General features: G+C 39.6%; 1 protein-coding gene across 1 annotated transcript; it reads left to right on the top strand.

The window, feature by feature from the left end:
- Window positions 1-914: 914 nt before the first annotated feature.
- LOC119721937 (mitochondrial uncoupling protein 3-like) lies at window positions 915-19,956 on the top strand. Its single transcript, XM_038191892.1, has 7 exons — window positions 915-1,314; window positions 7,329-7,559; window positions 8,866-9,233; window positions 10,926-11,154; window positions 13,044-13,253; window positions 14,862-15,144; window positions 16,278-19,956. The coding sequence occupies exons 3-7, from the start codon at window positions 9,108-9,110 to the stop codon at window positions 16,372-16,374; spliced, it is 945 nt and encodes a 314-aa protein (XP_038047820.1). The 5' UTR covers window positions 915-1,314; window positions 7,329-7,559; window positions 8,866-9,107; the 3' UTR covers window positions 16,375-19,956.
- The last annotated feature ends 68 nt before the right edge of the window (window positions 19,957-20,024 follow it).

Genomic DNA, 20,024 nt, shown 5'->3' with positions numbered 1-20,024 from the left:
CAAAGATCAAACAAAATCATCCGTGACTCGACTCGAGGAAGGACTCACTTGGTAGGCCTACTTGGTACTTGGTGGTTATCCTCCTGAATACTCCACGTGGAAGTCTAACAAGGAGGCCTTTACCTTTACCTTGTGGATAATCATGACTAGTCTCTTTTTTTTATGGGGAATGTGAATTTATGGGGGGAAAATCCAAGTTCAAAATATCTTTTTTGGTTACTGAACTAGGATACTTCCAAAGCTCTTTAATGGAAGAAAATCTACCTTGAATTCCTCAAATTAAAGAAGTATTATATGTATAGCACATGTATTCAATTAGACCCACATTAAACGTATTATGTCGAGAATTGTTTTGAAAAAAATGCTGCAACGTTATTATATACTGAGTGGAATATTTACGAACGGATTACATTTTTTTAAAAATAATTTCATGGATTTGATTGGCTTAAAGGGGATAATTCCCTTGTGCCTGAGCAATGTGTTGGTAGCTACTTGGGAAAAAATAACGGAACTGACAAGCAGGCATGATGTGATTTTTTTTGCATGCGGCGCGGGTATATGTGGCGTAATACTAAGAAAAACACTATGACTGTTCGTATCGTACGCGAACCATATTATGATGTCGGCCATTTAAGAAGTAAATTCCGTTATTGCATCATTCCAGATGTGGCAATTGTGAAATATCGGCATTGTCATTGTCCTGCATGGTTCGATGTCAGGCGAGCGCGAGTTGTTCAATTTTTGGACCCCCCACTCGGATGTAGCTATGACGATCGTGTGAGCGGGGGTGTGACGAGGCCTAATGTTTGCCAATTGCCATTCACGAAATTCTGCGCATATAAACCTTTGGTCGGCGGTAAAATATGATTCGATTTTTATCGCAGTAATTTGTAAAAAGTCATTTCTGTTGCAAAAAAAAATTGCAGTCTGTAACGACAAGTCAAATTTCAACAAGCACTTCTACGTATCGGCTATCTTTTGTATGCAGATTACATCCGGAAGTGTTGACATTATGTTGACAGTGACGTCAACGCCCACAAATCCTGAGCGATGATTGGTCAATCGGGGACACACCTCCAAAATCCTCTTGTATCCGGGCCAGCTGTTGAACCGCAGACATACTGGTACCCGCGTTGTACGGTACGCATAGGCCGTGACGTGAGACCAACGCGGAGAGAATGCTATGCAATCGCCATGCAATCGCCATGCACATCGATCACTGAGCTTTCAGTCGACTAGTCCACGCAGCTGTAACGACACGAATCAGCTTTTTATCCCTGATATTTTGCTGTCAACACTCAAAGGACGGAGGAGGTAAATATCTTTGTGTATATGCTTGTACATAATTTTTCTAAAATCATTGATTTGTTGGAAAGAATGCAGTATGATCCAGCTTTTTCGACATTCGTAACGCGTAACGCATGATCTTGGCCTATCTAGCTAGTCAACCATGTTATTGTTAATGCTGGAGGACGGAATCCTAAACCATGACTTGCAAGTTGCAAGTTTCATATTGCCTAAGCAATGCGGATATACGGATCCTGCACAATATAGGAAGTGTGGTATTTAGATGCTGTTCTCAACCTGGGTATTCAAACGAAATTCATTGTTAGAAACTTAAAATTCATGAAATTGTGAAAATATTCTCTCTTTTTTGGTTAAACCTCCCCGACCCCAGTCCCTCATAAATTGTCATATTTTTCCTCTCTTGCTTAAAGTTAATTGTGCCTGCACTTCCTCTGGACATGTGCACGTAGTCCCAAAGTTTAAAAGTAGATTTTCGTTCTCTATAGGAACGGGGTCCGCAACTACAAAAACGCCATAAATGTGGCCTATTTACTGGACTACCTCCGTAAATAAAGACCACACTAGCAGATTTACTCACAACGTTAGCACTTGTTACCAAATTTATTTTCACATTCAGACTGCCGTGCATAGTTGATTTATGCTTTAAAAACACACTCATCTTGTAAATAACAAATAAAAATTGATGCGCAAGTGTTCAACTCTCCAGTTTTCGTGTCTTTTCCAGCTCCATTTGGAGGCTTCTTGGCAGCCGTTAAACTCAATTGCAACCATGTTCCAAATGAACAATGCTCTCGCGCAATACCTGATGGGATACATGGATCGTTCACCTGTCAGTCACGCGCCGCGCCGCATGCCTGATGGCTATTGTGTATGTAACAGTATCTAGAATGCAGCATGATAATGATAAACATTGAGCATTATCTTTTTGCAAGGTTTCTATCTATCTATCTATCTACGCGGGTACTCAGCAAAGTCCACTTCTGGATGTTAACGCTGAGGTGAAGTTTAAGGTGCATGTGAAGCTTCTCCCACTTTGCGGGGGAGGCTTTTTGCCGCATTGCTGATTTCTTGAACACATACACACACCTCTTCCGCTTTATTGTATACATGTAGCTGTGACTGTAAGGCCGAATAAAAAAAAAACATGTTTCTCGTCCGGGTTTTCAAAAAAAAGGAGGAAGCGGGGCTTTTATTTTTTATTTGTTTCAAGATGGCCGCCATTTAAAATTTCCTGCAATTGTTGGTGTTTCCACTGTTCAAAGAAACTTTTAAAATGAAAGATAAGTTGGACAAGAGAACTGAACATATTTACAGTGTCATTTAGACTTGTATTGGTCTACAATTTATTTCCCGATGAATTTGTGGACTTTTTCGGTGTTTTTCAACTGCATTTTTCAAAAATAAAAAATAATAAAAAAATCCAGGCGGCCTCCAAAAAGGAAGCGGGCGGGCGGTTTCAATTCAACAAACAACCCCCCAAATTAACACATTGTTAGTTTATACAGATCTCAAATTAAGAAATTGTACAGATGATTGAATTGTTCTGGGAAAAAAAGTCTAATGTCTAAGTTGAATTTAGTGTTGAACCATGGATATCGTACTGTGATGATGACTGAATGCCAGATTTATTTGGTCTGTGTCTGGTTGTCTGTGTCTTATCCTAGAAATGTTGACTGTGAAGCTATGTGCACAATACAAGTCAGGGTCAGCACAGAATTGTTGGTCGATCCACTCATAATATATCATTTGCAGGAAGCTTCATCCACAGCTCAGTTAGATTTTTCCAATTTCTTAAAATGTACATGTACATGTATGACTCAAGCTCAAAAGCAGTAGTTTAGAATGTTGCCTTTTTGAAATCTTTCCCTGGACTTAAAGTTGTTGTGCATATAAATCACACTTATTCTGAAACCAGATTTAAACATCATCTGGCAAGAGCTACATGTATTGTAGATAGAACTACATGCTGATAATACCCTCTTAAATTATTAAACATTATTACGGGATACATGTATGTGGCTTGGAAAAGTCCCCTATATGAAATCACTATTTTGTGTTGTTTTTCATCACTATCAGTATCAGAAATGTGCCGGTACATGTCACAACACAATATTGAATTGTCAAATGGTGATTTCATCTAGGCAACATTTTCTGAATGGTGTTTGTATCCTTCAAGGGTATCATTTCTCACGGTCCCTGTTATCCACTGGTAAATGCACGCATACACATGCGGGTAGCAAAACTGCAACAGGTGAATTTGTTTCTGTTTGTCTAGATCCCATATTTGACACAGCTTAACTGACAGCTGTTTGCTAAAAAGTTAACATCCAACTATTCAGGTCATCCTTACAAGCGCAGCAAAACATTCAATATTTAATTGATAAAATACACAGGGCAATACAGGCAGATCTAAGCTATAAAAGCAGTATGGTGCTGGCAAACATACAGACTGTAACGTACATTGCAGTTGGCAGAATTGCAGCAGTTTATGAGCTGTACTGTTATTAGTTTGCTATCTTTTTATAATCAGCTATTTGTTCGTAAATGTGTGCAGATAATTGATAGGGATCTATAGTGCAAGGTTTAACAACAGTGATAGTGCAACAGGGATAGACAGACATGACATTTCTGCTGGCATGATGTACCGCCAACCTATGGCTAGTCTCGATTCCAAGACGTCTTTGTGGTGCGATGTTTCAGCGAGCATGGATTATTGGACTGTGCAGCGATTCACCGAAGCAGGCACCCGCAACACACACGCTAATAGCTACAGGCTGCAAAGGATGTCTTGGGAATTTCGTATTTCTGCTTGGGAAATTTCGGACAGAATTGTGTGTGCATAAATTTGCATATAGGCCTATGCGCTTGACGTAAGCATGTCCGGTTTACCATGCCTGTACAGCATGCAAGCGAGCTGTTGAATAAAAAAAGTCAACCATGTGGACGAGCAATCAATTTGGCAGCAAAGTAGGAAGGCTAAAAATCATTGCTCTCCATCAATTTGGACGTGGCCATGATTCAACAGAACTGGTAGAAATTGCACGTGTACTGTACGTCGCCTGACTAATAGTTTTCGTAACAGCTCTTTGTTTCCACCGATGCGCATGTGCTGCTATTTTACATGAAGTCACACACTGTTGCAATGCGAAATTCTCAAGACGTCCGAGTGGTTTGTGAATGTGAACATGTACATGCATGCTGTTTCACGGAATACAAAAGCTGTACCATCTATCGTGAACTACCCCGCTATAAGAACATCTTGCACCCAGACTAACTTATGGCAAGGCCAATTGTGGGAAGTCCATGGGCAGTGGGAGGGGGGGGGGCCTCCCCCATCAGATATGAACCAAAAAAGGAGTGAGGGAATAAGATGTGAACATTGAAAATCAGTAGTGTTGTTGATTTACAAATTAAATAGATGCTGGAAAGGGGCTTAAAATGCTACCAAGCATACCAGTAGTAAATAATTTGAACAACACCTTTTAGAATTGTCCACAGCCAGAGATTTCTTGGTGCGCCACATGCTTATTCAGTACTTTGTCCTCCCTCTAGAAAAAAAATTCTGGTGATACCTGTGAGTGTGACCATGTCACTTGAGTTCTGTTGTGACTGTTATTCTTAAGTGCTTTTTAATCCGGGGCCACTGACCAATAAAAAAAAATGCAATTTATTTGTAAATAGAACATCAATAATGTGTATGTTTTTTTTTAATTCAACACCTGGTTTAAAGATTTATGATGCTTCTAGACACATACTAGCTTAAAATGCTTTTACAGAACACAGATGTACTTGAACTTTTCATCCAGCAGCAAACTTTGGTCTGACTCACAAACATGCAAAATTGTTCTGCCCGAAATGCATCACAGTGTGTGTGCATGAGTATTTAAAGTACGTGCAGTACGTGCAGCTACATGTACATGTATTGGAAATAATAGATAGTCAACTGAATGAGCAGGACTACTTGATGTCTTTGTTGAAAGGAAATGCAGCGATGCATGCATATTCTATACAAGTTAGAGTCGGGAAAGGATTTGAATAATTATGCAGGAATAGCAGTTGTTTTGCAACTATTCATCCAGAATAAGAATTCACAACATTAATTCCTCAGCAGTGGTTCATGCTTCATAAGCAACATGCGTTCTGTTGACTTACAGCACAATAATAAGCCTCTGTACTGATGATGTCACACTTAGTTTACATGTGTGCTTTCTTATGGGAGCCTGGTGGGGACGATGGTTTCGTAGCCGCATAAACAAAGTGTGAGGTCATCAGTACAGAGGCTTATAAAATCAACACGTCTAAATGTTCACACTTTAGAGGGTGCCAGGCGGGTTGCCTGTTTTCTGAAGGGTGCAGACCTGCAAATCAACTCCCATAGATCCCAATGGTAATTACGCATACTTCCAAAATTTATAACAAAAAAAAATACTCACAACTCTCCATGGTGTTTGAGACACTCATCAAATTATAGCTTGTTTCATCATCTTTCAGTTTCTGTTAAATTTTTTGGGGGTAATCTGATAACTTGGGAGAAATTGCTACTCGAAGATGACCACCCTCTAAAAGTAGTGGTGAAGCCCATCGCCATCTTGAAAAATGATGCCTACACTCCATTGCAAAATAGAGCCATTTTAACGGCCCGATTCCATTCAAATTACAGAGAATTAAAAGCTTGATATCACTGGCACGGCTTCTGCCCTTCTTTTCTACAAACCTTCAAGTTCATGGCCCACAAAATGCTGTAAATAATAGCAAAGATTTTGAGGGTACACAAATTGTGATTTGGCTCACGTAGGCACCCTGAAGCCAGAAAACCAAAATACAAAATAGGCTTTACTAAGCAGTACGTGATACATCATGACTGTGCTGTACTTATTATAGTGTAATATGTTGGACAAAATGTAAGAGCCATGTCATGTCTGCAGTGTGCCATAGTACTTTGGCTTTGTCTGGAAGTGGGCACAATATGCATTACACAGCTGTAACTAATGTTCTATTGTGTGATATTGCGCACTCTCTGACCTGTACCAGGCTACTAGCTTTCACGTTATGATAACCCTTACCCTCAATCCTCCAAAATCCTCACTGTGGTTTAAAAAAAGGGGGACTCATTATGCCCACCTCGAAACGGTTGTTACCACCTGTCAATTTTCTGAAAATTTTGCTGGTATCCTCCATTTGAACATAAGTGCAAAGAGGCCCTAGGGGGTAAGGGTTCGCGCAGCAAGGAACACAGCCGAAAGATGATGCAATCTTGACCTGGGTCATGTATAATGCCATGGGACCGTCTACTCTTAGCCAATCTGCTCTGAACAACAATAATGATACACCATTGCAGCCAACTGCTGAACACACACGTGTGCAGTTAGTGAAACGGTGATTTTGACAGCACTATGGTATGTTGGGCTTCACATAAAAATGAACAGCATTTTTAATAAGGTTGAACTCTTAACAATATATGACAAGTATAGACTTAATGCTTCCTGTCAATGGCCTTGCATGAATTGTGCAGATTATACAGCTAGTGCGAAGATATGCCTAGTGTACGTGTACGTCACTACATGTATAGGTAAATAGCTGCACAGCCTTCCAAGTAATCTTGTTTTCTAATAAAAAAGGAAAATGACTCCCTGCAGTGCTAGTGCTGAGGCCAAAAACAAAAAATAGTTCTGCTTCTGATTACATGGCATTTAAAAACAGGGTAGTACACATTTGGGGGGGGGGGCAATTTTTTGTGTACGATCATATGGAGGTGTCTGCATGTAGTCAAGGGTAAAAGGTAGTGATTGATGATTTTCAGGGTTTTTTTCTCATTTTTTCCCCCCCCAAAAATTAGGGTACTAGCTGTCAGAATACCCGGTAGGCAAGGTAGCCAGAAGCAGAACTATTATTTTTTGTGGCCTGAAGTAATTAGCCTGTGATCAGTGTGATGTGAATGAACCATGGCGCGTTTACAGTGCATGGCTAGATATGATATGATATGTAATTAAAAATGGGCATCTTTGATATTTCTTATTCAGAACGTTCATCAGCCAAGCTTGGGGAAAGATATGAGTGCAACTTCAATGGCACGGACGGGGAGACATCAAAATTGCAGCGAGGAATTTGACCGTACGAACTCTAGACAAAGTGATCAAAAGTCACAGGAATCAGAAAGTAATTGCCAGGAGAATAGTCGACAGTGAGCGGTTATCTTCATCAGTGTGACGGTGTACCTCATCTGTATATAGATTTTTACCTTTGTATATTTGGTAGGTAATACCCTTACTTTCATTATAATTCCTTCAAAGTTTGCTTCTATTTTTTTTTCTTTTTTATATGTATACTGATACTGACCATTCCTTTTTTCACTTTTTTTCTTCTAAATTTCTGTAAATATTATTACAGAAAAAAGAGTTCCTCTTTTTTCAATCAATTATTAAAATCAAACATTTAAATTACTCTGCAAGATATACAGGTCCCGCAAAAAATCTAACGGTTGAATCGGGCAAGTTTTCAGAAAAGTGGGGGTAGTATTCAAAATCGTATCTTATGTATTGCTGAGTAAAATAATTGGTCTTCCAAATGTTTTTTAGTTGGTCTCATTAGGATGTTTTGTTTAAAAGATACAGCAATCACAATACGGGACTTGAAAAACCACTTGGGCCACTTTTTTTATTTATATCTCCTGGTCTTCCAAAAAAATCCTTTGTCCTAATGATAAACTGATAAGCTGCACTAACACATTTGACCCATCTTTTGTGTGTTTCTCTAACTGCGCTTTCTCACTTTCAAGGAAAGTGGCCCAAGAAGATTTTCAACCCTTTAGTTCGATGAAGCATTGCGTTTGTTCCAATGCATCGATTTGAGTGAAATAAAGTTTGTATGGTAGATTAGACAAATCTTACTTTAAGAGGTAATTTGAAAATATTCCAAAACTCACATGCAATATACCTTTATTAAAAACCCTAACCCTCCCAAATCCTCCCAAATCCTCTTTGCAAAATGGAGGATTTTGCAGGATTGAGGTAACATGGCAAAATTGTGTTGTTGATTTCGCAGGATGCACTGTTTCAAGTTCTTGAGCCGGACCTTGTGTTGTTTATGCTCAGCCGTGCATACATTTAGGCCTAGATTATACTTGCAATCCTCCGCACTGCTCCAGGATGTCACTGGCTCTGCCTCAACAAATTGACAGTGATTGTCAGAGGATTTTGCAGGATTGAGGCAGTGGTCACCCCTCTAAGAACCACATTCAAGAAATAACAGAGGATTTTGCAGTATTGAGGCTATATTCTGTTTTTAAATGGAGGCAGTTGGAAGATTTTGCAGGATTGAGGTTACATCCTTGCAAAAGTGCCAGGGAGTTAGGGTTAATTGTTTTTCGACTGTTTAAAGGTTCTTTGTGGGACAGGCTGTATGTGTAAGCATTATTTTCTAACAGATTTATTCATAAAAGTTTGACATCTCTTAAATCTAAAAAATAATCAAATATCCAGAAATATATACATGCTCAGTCATTTCTAAACAGAAATACTTATTCTAATATTAGCTGATGTCTTTCTTTTTGCTCTGCAGGACAAAGCTTCGTGCCTGAAATCCGTGCAATACCAAACTTTTGTACCAGAAAATATAAATTTTGTGAGGAAATTTCTCATGCCTAGAATTATTGATCAGATTTGGGTCTTTTCTGAGCATATGTAAAATCCTGGTTGTTGTTTTTTTATAAGTGAAGGGAGCTTTGAGCGTATAATCTTTTTTTGAAATTTCAAAAATAAAACGGTTGGGTTTTTGTTTTTGGGTGTCATTCCTCAATCAAAATGGTTGGGTTTCAACCCACCGAGATACCACCCACATTGGGTATGAAATTTATCAGTGCCGGCCTGGCAGCATGTATTGCTGACGCAGGAACGTTTCCCTTGGACACAGCAAAAGTACGACTACAGGTGAGATTGTAAAAACATTGTCTTGCAGTTTGTTACATGGTATACAAATATAACATGGTCTGAGGGTGGACAGTCGATATTAGCTCCCGAGGTATTGGTAGTTGACAAAGAGGGAACTAGTTTGTCAACTTCCAATGCCAAGGGGAGCTAATATCGATTATCTACCCGAACTTAACCATGTTACATTTGTTTTACTATACCTCATACATATTCAGTTGCTGAATGTTCCCATTTCAGTACGTACCTCGTGGGCATAAAATCTTTAGAGAAACTTGTCCAAATCACCTCGGAAAAGTTCAGTTCTTTTGCAAAACAGTAACTCCTAAGAGTTTATACTGCATTGTAGACTACTTTTTAGTTGGGGAGGCATCTTTATTGTCCACAATATTTTTCAGTTCGGCATCATTAAGCTCTAGAAAACGCTAATTAACATTATGTGTAGCCATCATAATTATGTAGCCAGCTAGGGCAATGTTCGCACGTGCGTACATCCCTGCAACAGTTCCACGACTGCATCGTAATGCACATACAAAGTAAACTGTCCCACAGGTAGCCTGTGCGACAGTCTACTACATAGGCGCCGCGTATAAACCATGCGTGAATACTCGCGTGTGCCGTTTTTAAACAGCAAAAATAGCATCCAGCACGTGATGGTGAATGGAGTGGACCCAGTGAGAATTGGCTCTTGATCATGAATATGTATGAGGTATAGTAATATGTGTATAACATAACTTAATGGGAATGGGAAATACTATTCAACAGATAGGATAATTCTTGTTCCATGACAACGTATTTGTGTGCAAATGCATGCTGGTGTGCGCATTAAACAATTGTTGACTGGTGTGATGTGGAATATGACATTTTGAAAACCCGAGGGGCGCATAGCACCTGAGGCGAAGCCAAGGGTGCTTTGCGCCCCACGAAAACAAACAGCAGTAAACACAACAATCATGACAATCGAACGTCAACTCACATGCATGTCGCGTGCTCGAAACAGCTTATAGTTTCCAAGTTCGCTGCGTTTTACGTGTGAAACACGTATGTGTACCTACCATACGCACAAAAGTCATAGCACACTCCCTGTGGGATATCCCACAGTGAGCGTGCTATGACTTTTTATAAACTAAACACATGATTGTTCTAGGTCAATGAAAATACAGTATTCAAGACAGAGGTATAACAATCAGTGTTGCGCGTAGCGCGTATTGTTCCAAAGAGCCAGCGCTATAGCGTTCGGTTCAAACATTTTCGTGAAGGGGTGGTGTGTAAGAGAGAAATACAAGTCCCACCAATTTTGTATTGAAATAAAAGTTCAAATATATCAAATGACAAGGATCTGTATGTCAGTTATATAAAACAAATATTGACTGGCTTTAAATTGTGAAATGGGAGGAATTTTATCGCTCGGTAAAATCTGGACTTTCCAGTTCACTCGGCTTTCCCTCGTGAAATGGAAAAGTCCAGATATTACCTTGCGATAATATCCCTCCCATTTTACTCTGAGCTGCTCAATATTTGTGTACTATGACCATCCTGCCTCTCACCTCCAAAATACACAAAAGCTATTTTCACTGTACGTATGCATGTCCCACTCAATCCAACAAGTCAGGAAGAGATAAATAATGCAACTCCCACTCAACAAAAATTAAATCTTTTTATAATGACATTTTCCTTTTCTCATGATTTTATAAGATTCAAGGTGAGAGTTCTTCGGCACAGAAGCAGGGTTTCTCCTTTTCCAAAGCCAAAGAAGAGAAAGCTAAATTCAAGTACCGTGGAATCTTCGGCACTATCACCACCATCATACGACAGGAGGGGCCTCGCAGCCTATACAACGGTCTGGTACCCGGACTGCAGCGGCAAATGTGCTTCGCATCAGTCCGGATTGGACTGTACGATTCAGTGAAGCAGTTGTACACAGGTAGACACTTCGGCAACTCCGGTGGGTTTATTCTAGTCCTTGTTCTCTGTCATCATTGCGCTTGATTTCCAACACCAAGCTTTTCCAATACCACGCTTTTCCAATCATGGAAACATTGCATCAGTGACCGACGGTGATCAGTGACCGACGGTGCAGTGATCCAAGCTTGAGTTCTGTGTCAAAGGTCAAGCACACCTTCCATCATTGTGTAATGTGTGACCGATTTCCAAATCGAAATTGACGTGCCTTGGGATGCGTAATTCCTGTGCATTGGTTCCAAGATTCATATTGAAAGAACTGAAATTGATTTGTCAACATTACAGAAAATTGTAACTTAATCATCAGATGGCGTGCTTTGAGCATCTTTATTTGACTCCTGTAAATTAACGAGACATACTTTCAGCTATGCGTGTCTGAAGACATTGCAAAATCCATTGCTACAGAAAATGTCGGCTTGTAACATATATCCATTCATTTATGGAGACTTAAGAAAAAGGTCTTCGTTCATTGACCATACATATGTGTATCCACACATTTTCAGTGAATATGATATTTCATGCCAACCTCAACAACTAATCCACTGCTTACAAAAAGTAAAAAATCATGTCATATTGGAACTATGGAGGTAGTCACGTTTATAATTGACCAATGACAGCGCATTGTGGTGAAGATAAAGGATTTTGATAAACCTGTTTTTGTATTCTTGTGTTAAACTATATTTTCAATTGAACTTTTTTTTTTTTTCATTTCAGCACATATTTTCCAAGGAAGACACTTCAAATTGACAAATTTAATGGTCAGACAAGGGTACTTACAAAATGGCAAAGGGTTTATCATGAGAGTGAAATAAATGTAAATGAAACATGGCAAAAGAATCAACTTATTATTTAATTTTGGGAGATCTACTTGTATATTTCAAAAAGAGTATTTTGAAGTAAGAATACTCAATGCCAAAATAAAAACCGCCACAAAAAAAAGTCCACACTCATTGGAGGGGTCACAATTTTGAATCTGATCATCTCATGATGACGTCATTTATATAGACCTTTGGGAATGTTGTTAGCTACATTTTGATACCCCATTTGCTACCAAAGACTGTAAATCATTCAACACCAACAACGGTTTATGAACATTGATGCAGTTTGAAAAGTCGAGTGGAAATTGCTGCGTGACAATGTGACACTGCCTGAAACGAACGGCAGGGAATATGAATCGCACCGTGCTTGTATGCATGGAAGCACGTGGAATTGTTGGGGCACTGTGCAGTCGATAGGGGCCAATGAATTACTGGCATGTTTGTTGGCGCTTAGCAATTTCTCCTCGTGTTTCTCTTAAATTGCAACTTTTCAAACTGCATCTCTTTTTAATAAACCGTTGTCAATCTTGGACAATGTACAGTTTTTGGTAGCAAACGGGGTATCAAAATGTAGCTAACATAATTCTCTCTATAAAGGTCCATATAAATGACATCAGTAATAAGACATTCAGATTCAAACTTATGACCTCTCCACTGAGTGTGGACTTTCTTTTTTTCCGGTGTTTATCCGAGAATGAGAAAAGTGTGGAGATTTCATCCAAATGTCCGTTAGTCACCGGACAGTTTTCTAAGTGAAATGACACGGAATTATCTGGCAGCAGATGTATTTCATATATGCATGAAATCTGAAGCTTATTACATGCTTCATCTCTGTGTAACACTGGTTGCATTATATCACTGTTGCATTACATGGCCTTACTTATTTAAGACTCACCAACTTTGGATTTACATTCAGACATTTGTTAAAAAGTTTTTTGAAGACATGTTTTGAAAAAGAGTGCAACGATGCTGTTGTCCTTTTCCCTTATTTATTCTATTGGTGACTTTTATTCTGCTTCTGGTTTGTTTAAAGGTTACATGGGAATGCACATTGTGACGAGAATTTTAGCCGGTATAACAACTGGGGCCTTGGCAGTGTCATTGGCTCAGCCGACAGATGTGGTGAAAGTACGCATGCAAGCACAGACTAACATTGATCCCACCAAACCCAAGCGGTATACAGGAGCTGTGCATGCGTACCGGACGATAGCCCGGACTGAAGGCGTCAGGGGGCTTTGGAAAGGTGAGCAGTCTGTTGACTATAGGCCTGACCTCAAATCACACATGTTTATATAACTGACATACAGATCCTTGTCATTTGATTGGTAGAACTCACATCACATGACATTCATTATTGCTCATAAAGGTCAAGTCGAGTCGAGTCACAGTGTGTTTTCGAGTCGTCGAGTCAAGTATTTAGCTCGAGTCAATACGAGTCACAAATATTTGAACTCTATACAATAAATAAACACAAGAGAGAAAGTAATTTTTTTGGCTTTCTTTAATTTTACATTCGGGCTACTACATGTGGTGACATCATATTTGACTCTTAATGAAAATAAAAAGGGGGTGCCAGCTGATCGCCATTCAACTAATGGGGATACTGATCAAACACGTATGTATACGCGAACATACTATATGTGACGTAAACAGAAACCGGCACCGGCGTAAGTCATTGCAAATATTTTTCGCAAAGTTTTGGTTTTATTTTTAGGACTTGAGTCTTATTAGCCTTCCTCGAGTCGAGTCGAGTCATTCTGATGAGGGACGCGAGTCGAGTCAAGTCATTTGCCCGCAGTGACTCAAGTCGAGTCGAGTCATTTGCCTGTCGGGACTCGAGTCGAGTCGCCAGAAATTGTGACTCGAGTCGGACTCGAGTCGAGTCATTGACTCGAGACATTACAACTCTGTACCATTCACGCAGGGCTCAAAAAGTGCCATTCGCCCATGGTGAATGGGATTTACTATTCAACAGTTAGGATCATCTTTGAGTGCAAGTGCATGTTGGTGTGCACATTGAGCATTGCGCGTAGCGTGTATTGTTCCTAATAGCCAGTAGCTATACAGAGTTGGGTTCGAGCATTTCGTGAAGGGGTGGTTTGGAAGAGAGAAATACATTTCTCACCAAGTTTGTATTGAAATAAGAGTTCATTTTAACTTTAAATCAAATGATAAGGATCTATATGTCAGTCATATAAAACAAATATTGGTGGCTTTAAATTGTGAAGTTAGAGGAATATTATCGCTCAGTAAAATCTGGACTTCACGAGGCGAAGCCGAGTGAAATAGAAAAGTCTGGATTTTACCTTGCGATAATATTCCTCCCATTCCACTCTGAGCCACTCAATACTAATCCATGATTTGCTATAGCCCGAATTCCACCTTCTTTATGTTTTGGGGCAAAAACTCCAGCATTCCATCCTTCATAAGCCGGAAAAATAAATCCTTGTATTGCGGGCTTGGAGAGAAAAACATGATAATAAAACCAAACAACCGCATGTTGTAATTTAGCCACTCTGCTGTGCATTGTTTGATCGTCGCTCATGAGCCAATAAGAAAATTGGTTATGTGCTACGTTTTGTCATACTAGACTCATACCAAGTGCACTCAATCAAAGGTTTTTTCCTACATGGACACACAACATTCACATGTGTGCAGTAAACGATAGTGTCAAAATTAGGTTCTTGAGCAGAAACCCACTGGACTAGTCTCAGACTCTAAATCAGCAGTTAGAAATTTTTTAGCTGATCTTATGGGGAAATACCGCACAGGGCAGGTGGTTGTATTCTCAATATTTATCGTAAGTCCGAAGTGCCTTGTTACATTATTCGATGACCTCTTATCTTTGCAGGAACAATGCCCAATATTACGCGGAATGCTATTGTCAACGCTAGCGAATTGGTGGCCTATGACATGATCAAAGAGCGCATTCTCAAGACGGGGCTTTTAGCCGACATGTTCCCCCTCCACTTCATCTCAGCGTTTGGTGCCGGGTTTGTCACTACGTGTGTTGCCTCCCCTGTGGATGTGGTCAAAACCAGGTACATGAACTCCCCACCAGGCCAGTACAAAGGAGCCATTGATGTAGCAGTCAAGATGTTTAGGGAAGGTGGTCCTCTGGCGTTTTATAAAGGGTAAGGTGGACTCTTAGGTCCATTACACTTAAGTTTTTACCTTTTGGGGGTACTTTTACTTTTTGCAAGTTGTCATGAATTCTAGGTTGATAGGCCATATCTTAATTACTTGGCACAGCCAGGAATAACATGCACATCTATGGAAGCCATAGGCTAGTGCTACAGCCACTTCCATTAGACTTGTGTGTTATTTTCGGCCTTAGCCAAGTGATTCCATCTTAGCCGTAGTCTTGGTCAGCGGCTGGATTTGGATTTTGTTCCCCTAAGGCAGCTGGTCCGTGACAAACATGGTCAAGCTGCTGTAGTGGCAAAGGTGCTATCAACAAGAAAAATCAAAGCCAGTATTGGGAATGTGGGCACTTGGACCCGGGAAAAATTCCAAGCATACCTCATTAGATTGATTTAGATTAGATTGATTTTAGCACGCATGAGATGAGGCAAGCTCAGAATTTGTTAGGTTCGGTGTCAAGGCTGCCAGGACTGGATATGATTTATCCTGTTGATAGTGCCCTCTACCAGCACAGTGGCTTGACTGTGCTAATCAGGGACCATGCAGCCGCATTAGCTGAGCAAAATCGGACCATGCTTGTTGGGGATCAGGACCGGCTATATTTGGGGAGCGTGTTGTCACGTCCTCTGGCGCGAACTGGATAAATAGAGTAGAATAAGAAGGTTTCAGCTGTGTGCATTGCAGTCGACCCATTGCAAGTCTAAATACATTCAAAGTGATGGACTAATCAGAAGTTGGATTGGGAAAAGGCTCGAACACAGATTCCAAAGAAAGAAACAATTTTTTTCCTATATGGACAGCAAAAACTAGGTGTGATGAAACTGCATTTTCAGTTTCTATTCATACATCTTTAAACTATGAATATGAACCTGGGTAAAGACACAAGAAGATCCGACGGAAATTATTAACGGTGCTTCTTAAGACGCACCGTTGGAAAGGCCTTCTTTCGTTGATTTCTTCAAAATGACAGCTTGCCAGAAAGAATAATTTCACAGGGAATTTAGTCCCCTTACTATCTTTCAACCAAGTTTTTCAACAATAAATATGCCAGTTACTTTTTGGATAAATGCAAATGATGGACTCTGGCTTTAAAATTGCTATATCACCCTTTTCACCTTTCTAGATTCATGCCGAATTTTGTACGTCTTGGCTCCTGGAACATCGCCATGTTTGTTTGCTATGAGCAACTGAAGCGAGGCTGCGTAATCATGTTCAACTAGTCCCACCTGGCCTAGATGACCCCTGGGTCATTAGAGGTCAGTGACCTTCAGCTAGCAACATTCAAAGAGGTCCAACAAGTTGATTTATCAGTTAAAACCTAAACAAAGGTGAAGCATTTGGGAGGAATGAAGTTTTTAAAAAGCATTGTGCTGGATTGCTAGCTGAAATGTACTCGCTGTAATGTTGTGCTAATTGTAATGAGTGTACACTCAATGATGAAAGGGGCAATGGTTCTCAAGCTGATTTATGGAGTGTACTTTACCAGAGAGACACAACACCGGAAGTTGCTGGAATGTTGGCTGGCTGACATTGGACAGTGTAGACACTACTTTGGTCAATCAGTTTAGAATCTGTGTCCTGTGAATGCGAGTATTTCGATGAACTCCCAATGTGACTTCTAAATTCTTCCATTTAAAAGCCATGCAACTCTGAAATTAGCTACTGAAAAAGCCATTTGCGAGTCAAATTTAAATAAAATCTTGGAACGCTGACTTAATCCAATGCTTTGCACACTTTAACTTTGCATTCTCCTGACCAAAGAGACTGTTACTATATCACTTGCTCGGGGCAAGCCTTACGCTAGCAACCCCAGCTCCGGCATGGTCAGGTGTCTTTGGGCCCATTGTGAACATATTGTATTGTATAAAATATTGGTGCTAAGCGTTTTATGTCACTATGCAAGAGCTTGCCCTGCATCATGTGATGCAAGAACAGTGTCTTAGGTCTGGAGATATTCAAAGTTAAAATGTGCCAAGCATTCTGAGCAAGTCAGTGTACCAGATGTTTTTCAAATTTAAATCCCAAAGGGTATAGGTCACTCGCAATGGCTTATTGGATTACACATACATGTAAGACATCAAAATTGATGTTTTTGGAGTTAAAATATGCCTGATTTCCTTTCCCGAGACGTTGGAAAGCAGGGAAGCAAAATTGACTTGTGTACTGTATTTCCCCACCAAGAAACTATACCATGGCTAATACCTTAGGCTAATCTTAGCAATGGATATCCCATAATAAAACCAGGGCTGCTATTTGAATTGACCTCTATCAATGTGACTGTCGTAGGTGGGTGCTGGTTGCCTGAGTTGCTGGCTCCAAGCTCCAACAGAATATTTGGTGATTTGTTGGAAAATACTTCTTGGCTTTAATAAAGAAGTCAGAGAAAAGTTTGCAAACACAAGTCAAAATATTCAATGCCTCTTTAATTTTCAACATCAAAGTTGACGTTTAGCAGCCTCAGTTGTATAGTAGCTTTGATTTGTGACCCTATTTTTAAATTTGGAAAGGGAAGGGGTTTTTTTTAGTGGTGATTTTGTTGTTTTTATTTTCAAACGTATGCCGGGGAGTACTGGAAGAATTGTATTGGAATATGATCTAGCAAAAGGGGATTCTTTTCTCATTTGTATCTAAATAATACCCAGAATGAGCTATTTTTCGTACAAATGCACTGTGCTGAATATTTCAATTGGAATGTCTAATTTACTCATTGTAGACGGCCGGCACCAAAAGCAAACTTCAGGATTTGAATGTAAAATGTTTTCATTAGAGTTAACACATTTTTTTTTTTTGGACTTATAGCAGCTTTGAATCACTGCAAGAATGTTTACGTAAATTGGAGCGCCTCAAGTGCCTGTAATTTGCATAATCATTTGGATATTTTGTAAATGGATCAATTTAATGGCATCAGGAATCAGTGCTGCAGTTACAGGCAGTACTCGTATTGATTTTTGTAGATTTGTACCTAATGAAGATTAATGTAAATTATATTGTTCAGAAAAGTTAGTGTAAAAGTTATGCAGATATTTGTAAATATAAACAAAGAGGCTTCGCCTCGCCTTACTACGTGGGGGAGGTGACATCACCGCCTGTCATCCGCTCCGTGTCCTCAGGCAAGTTCCCGGGCAACTCGTGAACACTCACACTCATACACGTGTACTCGTACCGCTGTATTATAGCGATGATTGAAGATGAAGTACATGTACATGTATGTATATGCACTTAACATAAGCACAAACAAGAGAGTTTTGACGATTGTTATAGACCATTTCATCGCCAACCAAGAACGCTTATTTCATGAAGCCATCTAGCAATGCTCTTGAACTTTCTTTGAAACAACAATGTTACAACAGTGCATGCTTGTGCATCTCTACATTAAAAAGACATTCACCCTTATTTGGTTATGGGCTCTGTGAGCCAACAAAAGAGAGTCCTGAGGACGGTACACACATCGTGTAACTGGTTCACACGCGAAGTGCGCATGACTGCATGAGTAGGCCAAAGCTATTAGCTACAGCCTCTTCACTTAAGCGTCAGGCGTCATCGGCGTTTGAATAAATTCGTATTTAACTTGCGATGGTCTCCCAGACTAATCCCCGCCCCCAATAACTTTGGACCATTCCAAATATGCAGTGAATGGACCAGAAACCAATCTGGGTCTCTCACAACTCCCTTTTCTGACCGTTGAAGGGGTATAGGTGCACGGAGCCCATACTAAGCCACCCACATGTATCTGGCTAAATTTACCAGATGATTTGTGAGAAGTGTGTTATGTGTGGCTGTGAAATAACTGAACTTGATGAAGTGGTCTACAGCAAGAATGTAAACTATAGTCTGTTTTAGTAACCAACTTAGTTTTATCCCGATACTACATTTATTACTGGCTGATATTTCAGAAACCATTCGGGCTTCATGATGCTGAAATTCATCAACAAAAATAAAGAAACCTTCTATTTTGACATAGAAGGCCAGTGCCCTCTTCGCCTTCCATGCATTTTATTAACATTCACCTAGCCTCAGCTTCTGAGCAGAGGTTTTTTAGAAAATAAAATAGTGGTGCATGTATATTAATTTAACAGATATTTTTGTAATCTTCTTATATTGTACAGCTGATCTGTTTTTTTTCTTCACTTGAATGGATTGTTGAGAAAGGGATTTCTCATTCTCAGATTGTTTACTTCATTGCCACTTATTTTGGCTATGGTGTGATTCACATGTGTCTCTCCATGGTCAACTTGTTAGACTAATTTTTTTAATCCTAAGACAAAATATAGAAACACAACTGTCATGGGAGACATATATAACTACAGCATTTATCCAAGAATAAATTTATTTATTAATATAAATTTTTTGTTCTCTCGATTTTAACAGGGCAAATTTGTTTTACAAACCTAGTGCCACTAAACTGGTACGACAGACCAACATCCCAAATGTCAAAAAAGGAGTTCTAGCGCCCCAGTTGGTGGGACTATTGCAAACCAATAGTCAGTTTTAACTTAACATTGTAAAAAAAACTGTATTAGTACACATGTATTATTATTATTTTGCTGAAATTTGAAGTAACTTGAGATGGTACAAATTAATAGTGTAGCTGAAATTCCGGTGGCATCATTTTTCTATGGGGAACATGTGTTCAAATTTGTCTTCTTTTTTTCATTGTACAGTCATTCAAATATGCCCTGACTTAGGTTCGCTAGTAAGGTAGGGCCATAGTCTATATATAGTTGTCTAGAGTCGTCCTGTTATTATCTGATTATGTCCGAATGGGTGTGTTGAAATGAATTAACACATAACTTCAAAAGTTAGCATTTCGCTGTCAAGGTTTGACATATGTTCTTATCGCGTGTCTTGTGTTGTTATTAATATAAAGACA

This window comes from Patiria miniata, unplaced genomic scaffold, assembly GCF_015706575.1.
Source record: "Patiria miniata isolate m_02_andy unplaced genomic scaffold, ASM1570657v1 HiC_scaffold_14, whole genome shotgun sequence".
NCBI classification, from domain to species: Eukaryota; Metazoa; Echinodermata; class Asteroidea; order Valvatida; family Asterinidae; genus Patiria; species Patiria miniata.
Note: the sequence above shows the minus strand (reverse complement) of the source record. Positions and strands in the feature narration are given on the sequence as shown.